At 34.9% G+C, this 8,802-nt stretch overlaps 1 protein-coding gene across 7 annotated transcripts in view; it reads left to right on the plus strand.

Moving 5' to 3' along the window:
* The window catches only part of LOC107665130 (CMP-N-acetylneuraminate-beta-galactosamide-alpha-2,3-sialyltransferase 1-like), a 13,678-nt gene extending 9,147 nt beyond the window's left edge, over positions 1-4,531 (plus strand). For all 7 annotated transcript variants that reach the window (XM_016455891.1, XM_016455895.1, XM_016455896.1 and 4 more), the window contains 6 exons: positions 596-737; positions 823-874; positions 952-1,131; positions 1,234-1,279; positions 1,397-1,516; positions 3,330-4,531. In XM_016455891.1, coding sequence (XP_016311377.1) covers positions 596-737; positions 823-874; positions 952-1,131; positions 1,234-1,279; positions 1,397-1,516; positions 3,330-3,494 — 705 coding nt within the window. In that variant the 3' untranslated portion in view covers positions 3,495-4,531. The remainder of the gene's footprint in view (positions 1-595; positions 738-822; positions 875-951; positions 1,132-1,233; positions 1,280-1,396; positions 1,517-3,329) is intronic.
* Positions 4,532-8,802: the final 4,271 nt, after the last annotated feature.

Here is an 8,802-nt window from a genome sequence, read left to right on the forward strand (position 1 = left end):
TTAATACACGAGTTTCACAATTTGAGTTGAATTACTGAAATGAACTTTTCCACGACATTCTAATTTATTGAGATGCACCTGTATGTCAAAACTCTTTAGAAATAAAGAAAGATATAAAAGATTCCAGTGAAGAATAATGGCAATGGTTTTTCCAGAAGGGGAATTTGTGATTGTCAAACACTTGGAGGTAGCACAAACCAAGGTTTTTTTTTTTTTTTTTTCCCCCGCCAACGTGTTCTTCCTAAGATAATATTCATGACATTTTCTTAGATCTTTTTAAATTTTTGTATGCATTTCTGCTTATAAAATGTTTCAATAATATTTGTTTACTGTGCTTCAAGGAAATTATAAAAATGGAAAGAAATTAAGTTAATTTCAAAGTAATTATTTTACCTCAAAGATTTAAATCTTGGCAGAGACAAATTTTGTATTTCTATGTAATTATCTAATATTTAAGATTTTGTGGACTACTTTATTAGCTAAACTAATATTAACATTTGTATTTTTGTTTTCATTTATTTTTTTTTTTTTAAATGTGTTTTCCCAGAATCCTCTTCTGAAGGCTCAAACTGATCATATGTTTTAATATTTGTAGGGTCTACAAACTGAGACCAATAAGGTTACCTACACGGATGTGGTGGACACATTGTTTTCTGTCTTTCCTGATGAAGAGCACTACTCGGATGCCGGTCCAGATCGCTGCAGAACCTGTGCTGTGGTGGGAAACTCTGGGAACCTGCTGGGATCCAATTATGGTCCTCTCATAGATTTCCATGACTTTGTCATGAGGTACATGAGATTATATTGGCCTGTATTTAGTTGTCCTGAGATCCCATTATGGGCCTCTCATAGATCTTCATGACTTTGTCATAAGGTCAGTTATTTTCAATTTTGAAGTCTTGACAATGTATACGACCAAAGATAATTGTTAAAATGCATTTTCATGCTCAGGATAAACAAGGGTCCAACAGAAGGTTATGAGAAGGATGTGGGGTCTAAGACCACTCACCGGATTCTCTACCCTGAGAGCGCCGTGGATGTAGACAACTCAACCCACCTGGTTCTTCTGCCCTTTAAGATCAAAGACATGCGCTGGCTCATCAGTGCCTTCACCACTAAACACATCACACGGTTGAGATTTTCATCAATATTCACTCACAGATTTAAGAGAAACAGGCCTTCAGACATTTTACAGCAATCATCTTAATTTAATGAATCTTTGTGTTTCTTCAGCACTTACATTAGAGTGAGACCTACAGTAAACGCTAACAGAGACCAGGTGAGAATCATATCTATCAATCAACATATAACTTTTGACTTTCACATATTGATCTACATAGTTTTCCTGAACAAATATGCATGATTAAGTCAATAATTGTTTTGATTTGTCTTTAAGGTGATGATCATCCATCCTGAATTCATTAAATATGTCTATGAGAGCTGGCTGCAGAAACATGGCAGATACCCATCCACTGGATTCATTACACTGATATTCGCTCTGCACATCTGTGATCAGGTAGAAGTTTTTTTTGCCTCTTATTTCAATTCCTCTAACATTTGTCTCGCAGAGCCAGACATTTCACTATCGGCATTAAAGGGATGCTCCACCCCAAAATAAAAGTTGTCATTAATCACTTCCCCACCCCCCCATGTCGTTCCAAACCCGTAAAAGCTTCGTTCGTCTTCAGAACACAATTTAAGATATTTTGAATGAAAACCGGGAGGCTTGTGACTGTCCCTTTTCTTACTGACAGGACCTTTTCAGTTGACTGGAGACGCTGTCTCATCCATAGCTCCTCTTACCTGTGGTGGTCCTCAAGGATCCATTTTGTCCCCAACTCTGTTTTCATTATATATGTTACCTCTAGGTTCTAAATTGGTTGCCGGTTCGTCATAGTCGATTTTAAAATATTGATGTTTGTCTTTAAATCCCTTAATGGTCTTGCACCCTCGTACCTGTCTGAACTTTTAAATCTGAACACATCAGTCCGGTGTCTGCGGTCCGCAAACAATTACTCTCTAGCTCAGCCTCGAACATGACTGAAGTCAAGAGGGGATCGTGCATTTGCCGTTGTTGGACCTAGGCTCTGGAACAGTCTTCCTTTTTATCTGAGATCCCTGTCCTCTGTACATGAGTTTAAATCGAAGTTAAAGTCTTATCTTCTGGCCCGAGCTTTTTAGCAATTCTTAATTATGTTCTATTTATTTTTATGTCTTATTGCTTTCTTTCTTTATCTGTATCTTAGTTTTATATTCTGTAAAGCACTGTGGTCAACTCCTGTTGTGTTTATTTGTGCTATATAAAGAAATGAAATGAAAAAAATGAATACCACTGAACGCAAGCAGCGTACGCCATTCTGTGTCAGCTGCGCTGCACGGATCCACTGTTTTCGTTCAAATCAAAGTGTTAATACATGTAGAAAACGCATCCTTGTGTCACGGCTGACACAGAAGAGCGTACGCTGCTTGCGTTCAGTGGTTATTCTCCAAAATAGCGCTACGGTGATGCGGAGAGACACAGAGGAGACGAATTGTTCTGGACCATGACAGTGTAATTTACTTGGCAGTCAGTGGGACAGTCACAAGCCTCCCGGTTTTTATCCAAAATATCTTAAATTGTGTTCCGAAGACAAACAAAGCTTTTAGGGGTTTGGAACGACATGGGGGGGGGGTGATTAATGACAATTTTCATTTTGGGGTGGAGTCTTAAGTCTAGTCTTGAGAGACTATCTCATTAATAGGACCAACCACAGTTTGTTTTGGTTTTACATGCCATTTAGAGACAAGGTATAGTAAATGGTTTGCATTTATTTGATAAAAAAAAATACAGTAAAAACAGTAATATTGTGAAATATTATTACATTTTAAAATGGCTGTTTTCTATTTAAATATATTTTAAAATGTTATTTATTCCTTTGATGCAAAGCGGAATTCTCATCATCATTCATCCAGTCTTCAGTGTCTCATGATCGTTCACAAATCATTCTAATATGCTGATTGAAAATTGAAAAATATGAAAATTAATTATTGCTTACAGACTCAACTTTTGAAAGCTGGTGTACTTGGAGTGCATATTATAAATATTCAAATGCAGCCTTTATGTGCATTATGCAACAGACCGTCAACGAGTGAACAGTGACCACGTCATACAGTATGTGTGCCATCAATGTTTAAGGTTTACTTTGTAAATGGATTTGCATAGTAGGCTACCATGAGCTCTGTCATGACTTGTTTGTCATTAGTGACATGACTGTGACAAAAGTCTAATTGAATCTAAACTGAAGTGCATTTCAAACACTGATGTACTGATTTGTCTGTCTCTCACATAGGTCGATGTTTTCGGGTTTGGAGCTAAAAGTGACGGGAACTGGCATCATTATTTTGACACAAGCTTGACTCACTTTAGCAGAGGCAGTCATGGCGGAGACTTTGAAAATAAGACCATGAATGAGCTTCTATTGTTAAACAAGATTTCTATACATAAAGGGTGGTAATGATAAAATTTTTCTCATTGTGTCCCTGGCATAGGCTTTTAATGAAACCTTTTGAAAAGCCTGCATTTTCAAAACAAATTATTTATGTGAATATTTATGTATTATTTATTCACCTGTATTTAACCAAGAAAAATAAGACATTATTTATAATAGCATATTGTCCTTGTTAATGGGGAATGTGGAACAATTAGAAATAATTAAGATTAAATTCAACAGATTATACTGAGGCAAAGAAATAAAAATACATAAGATTGAATAATGAATGGTATGCAAACAATGCTTTCACAAACAAAACCGTTTTAAATGTATACTTTTTAATAGTATTATGTACAGTTATGCATTTGTTAAGTTAAATATTAAAGTAGATTTCACATGAAACCAACTGCAGTCTTATGAAATTTCACAAATTATCACATGACTAAATATTCTCACATGACACTTAAATTATATTTCTGTATTTATATGAAAAGGTGAAGTCTTGGTTATTCACACTGAAGTAAGAGCATTTAAAAATGTATGTGAATACTATGAACACACCCCATGAACATTATTTCTTTGTCCCATACAAGAAACAATTAAGACATGTCATTATGATAATAACTATTTGTCAGTGCAGAATTTTTTACCTTGCATTCTTTTGAAGTATTAAATTACACTACATGTGTTATCTACTATGTATGCGTCCATGCCTATTGCATACATGATTTACATTGCTTTTTTTTTGTCAGGTTGCACCTAAAGGCTTTTTGTTTTGTCACAAAAACTCTTGAACATAAAAGATCGATGACGTGTGCATCTCTGTATCATTGTGACTACCATAGTATTCATGTGTATTCTGAACCCTGTACCTCATTGCACAGCATCTGTGGGTGATTTAGAACGCCGCCGTAAACAATGAGTCTACACATGTATGCTTTGCTGTATTCTATAATTTGAATGACTGAAGAATAGAAAATGGTCAAGAAGAAAAAAAAAATCCGGATTTGCATAACTGGTGTGCCTGCCTTGGTGAACCTAAAATGTCTAAATGTTTTGGCTGAGTGAAAAATAAAAATAATATAAAATAAAAAGATGAATTATAGCAAATGCAGTTTTTAACTTGGGCTAGTAATCCAACCTCTATGAACATACTAAAATAAGGGAATATTTAAGACTTCGTGAGAAACTGCAAGCAAACTATTTATCTATATTTGTATATGCCCTATATAGCCCCCATAAACACTGACTGTCTTTATGGGGGCTATATAACCATCTTCCAGCTGTCTTTCCCGATTACAAAGTTAATGGCATTACAGCACACTAATACATTAGGCCTATGGTGGTCAATAAAATTCAAAAGACGTCACTATCAGTCAGATGTTGTTATATTTGTCAAATTCGGACTCCAGCATATGTTGAATGTTCTTCTGTAAATGAGGTGTGCAGCATACATTTTTATCTGATTATAAATATTTACCACCTGCTGATCACCTGTCACGAGATTTTAACGTTACTCACAGTGGGCTTTTTTCCAAGAACCACGAGATTAATAAATGTCTGTTTAAACAAAAGTATAGGCTAAAGAGGGAAATGTCTTCTATAAGAAACAGACTAAGTAATAAGCATTATTCACTGAAAACAATGGCCCTCGCTGTGTTTATGAAAATTGATGAGAGAATTAGCGATGGATGATTTCAAGACAAACCGTTCTTCTAAAGCAGGGGCCTCATTTATAAAATGTGCGTACGCACAGATTTGATCTTAGAGTGTGCGTACACTAAAATCCACGGCAACGTTCATATTTATAAAATCGGTCTTTGATGTGGAAAAGTAGGCTACTTACCGTCATGTCAGGGTCTGAGCAGGCGTAGCCTATGCACTTTTCCTTGTGGCAAATCAGCTATTTGAACATCATCTTCCGTTTTTTGGCGTGTTTCATCCTGTGTGCATATCGCCACCTACTTTTGCTGTTATGCAGTTATGGTTTATTTATAATCAATTTCTTCCTTGTTTTTGCTTTTCCTGTTCTTACACACGTATATACACAAATATTCCTACTTAATTATTCGATGCTCCATCCCATTCCTTCTCCCCAGGCTCCACCTGGCGCTGCGTGTTCAGCTCCTCCAGACTAAATCCGTGGTCTCCTAAAGATCCAGAATAGAATAGAGCATCCGCATTCTATATTTAAATCCTTTCACTTAACCCAGTAGTATATATGTATTTTATTAATATCCTGTATCCTTCTCTATCTCTGTTAAACTCATATCCTAATAAGTATTCCAAATCCTTATTTACCTTACCTTTTTTGTTTAAATATGATATTAATTCCTTTCTTTCTTCATCATACCTTGTACAATTATATATTACATGCTCCACTGTTTCTTTCTCCCCACAATTCCCACATAGACCAGTCTCATGTATTCCAGTTATGAACAGTGAAGCGTTCAATCCCGAGTGTCCAAATCTCATCCTAGTTATTATAACCTCTTCTTTTCTATTTCTACCACTTACACTTCTTTTAGTATCAACCATTTTTTATATTATATAAATGCCTTCCCTTATTATCTGTATTCCATATGTCCTGCCATTCTTTAATAATATTTTCCGTAATGATAGTTTTAATTTCACCTTTACTTAAAGGAACATTACAATCTATTCTCTTTTTAAAGCATGTTTTGCTAATTCATCAGCAGATTCATTACCAGCTATTGCCACATGTGCTGGCACCCAGCAGAATCCAACTACCACTCCTTTTCTTTGTATATGCCATAATAATGTAAATATTTCACACATCAAATCTTCTCTAGAAGATTGCTGAGTAGTCAATGATGTTAAAACAGAAGCAGAGTCAGAGCATACCACTACTCTGTCTGGTCTTACTTCCTCTACCCATGTTAGTCAAGAGCCAGACATTTCACTATCGGCATTAAGTCTAGTCTTGAGAGACGATCTGATTAATAGGACCAACCAAAGTTTGGTTGGGTTTTACATGCCATTTAGAGATGAGGCATAGTAAATTGTTTGCATTTATTTGCTAAAAATTACAGCAAAAACAGTAATATTATGAAATATTTTAAATAGCTGTTTTCTATTTAAATATATTTTAAAATGTTATTAATTCCTTTGATGCAAAGCGGAATTCTCATAATCATTAATCCAGTCTTCAGTGTCTCATGATCCTTCACAAATCATTCTAATATGCTGATTGAAAATAGAAAAATAGAAAAATATAAAAATTACTTATTTCTTACCGACTCCAAACTTTTGAAAGCTGGTGTACTTGGAGTGCATATTATAAATATTCAGATGCAGCCTTTATGTGCATTATGCAACAGACCGTCAACGAGTGAACAGTGACCACGTCATACAGTATGTGTGCCATCAATGTTTAAGGTTTACTTTGTAAATGGATTTGCATAGTAGGCTACCATGAGCTCTGTCATGACTTGTTTGCTCTTTGTCATTAGTAACATGACTGTGACAAAAGTCTAATTGAATCTAAGCCGAAGTGCATTTCAAACACTGATGTACTGATTTGTCTGTCTCTCACATAGGTCGATGTTTTCGGGTTTGGAGCTAAAAGTGACGGGAACTGGCATCATTATTTTGACACAAGCTTGACTCACTTTAGCAGAGGCAGTCATGGCGGAGACTTTGAAAATAAGACCATGAATGAGCTTCTATTGTTAAACAAGGTTTCTATACATAAAGGGTGGTAATGAGAAACATGTTATCATTGTGTCCCTGGCATGGGCTTTTAATGAAACCTTTTGAAAAGCCTGCATTTTCAAAACAGAATTATTTATGTGAATATGTATGTATTTATTCACCTGTATTTAACCAAGAAAAAATAAGACATTATTATTTATAATAGCATTTTGTCCTTGTTAATGGGGAATGTGGAACAATTAGAAATAATTAAGATTAAATTCAACAGATTATACTGAGGCAAAGAAATAAAAATACATAATAATGAATGGTATGCAAACAATGCTTTCGCAAATAAAACTGTTTTATATACTTTAATAGTAGCTATTCTGTACAGTTATGCATTTCTGTTAAGTTAAATATTAAAGTAGCCTATTTCACATGAAGCATCAACTGCAATCTGATCAAATTTCACACATATGACTAAATATTCTCACATGACACTTAACATTTTCATATAAATACAGAAATATAATTTAAGTCTTGGTTAGTCACACTGAAGTAAAAGCATTTAAAAATTTATGTGAATACTATGAACACACCCCATGAAAAAAATTTTTTCCCATAAAAGATACAATTATGGGTGTCACCCAAGTGCAAAGGCGGCAAAAACCTATCAGACAAAACAATGACAACTACATGAAGGATAGCGTTTGTCAGAACTAGACACTGAATGATATTTAATATGTCAAATGTTTGTAAAGTCATGTAGCCTACACCCATGAAACTTTTATGCTTAAAGCTTTAGCTTGATTGAATTGTGTTTTTATTATTCATTTTTAGATGCTGCTATGTTCTTTTTTTTTTTTTTTTGCCGTGGGATACCATGAAAATGAAATATAGTTAAATAATTAACAGTTTTTACCTCTGATATTTATAACGCTGATTAAGAATTAAAGTTACGTATTGACTGAAGTATGCGGACGTCTTTTTGTCGGTGCTGTTGCCATGGTGAATCATAATTTCGGCGCTCCATTGATCATGACTTCTCATAGTCATAGTGCATGCGCTAAACTCAGAGTCAACCTAGTCAGTGTCGACTGAACTAACACAATTTAGCTGTTCTGAAACCGAAAACTCAGTTTCCTATCTCAGGGTATGTCAACTCAGAGTTCAAGCTTTAACTCTGTTTGAACCTCCTTTCTGGAATACACCCCTGTACACACAAATACCATCTATTGTCTATTATGTATATTGTGTATTTTGTTTTTGTTTAATATTTTTTGTATATTGTTATTTCCTATTTACTTATCCTATTTTTTATTATTTTTATTATCTGTGTCTTGTCTTGTCACTGCCATTCTGTTTGCGCTGTGAAAGCTTCTGTCACCAAAACAAATTCCTTGTATGTGCAAACATACATGGCAATAAAGCACTTTCTGATTCTGATTTTAAATCACAATTTTATCAGAAAAATCGAGAAGGGTCTGGCTGCAGCTGGCGCTTGCACTCTCAGACATGCATTCTCAGACTTGCACTCTCAGACACTTGCACTTCCGCTAGCGACGTCACTTGCAGTCTTTATTATTTTTTATTTTGTTCTATGTATTGATTACTTTTTGTTTGAATCTCTCAACGTTTTACAACAGTAGCCAGGTGGTGAAGACAAGAAAAAAAG

This window comes from Sinocyclocheilus anshuiensis, unplaced genomic scaffold (assembly GCF_001515605.1).
Source record: "Sinocyclocheilus anshuiensis isolate Anshui unplaced genomic scaffold, SAMN03320099.WGS_v1.1 scaffold379, whole genome shotgun sequence".
Taxonomy (NCBI): Eukaryota; Metazoa; Chordata; class Actinopteri; order Cypriniformes; family Cyprinidae; genus Sinocyclocheilus; species Sinocyclocheilus anshuiensis.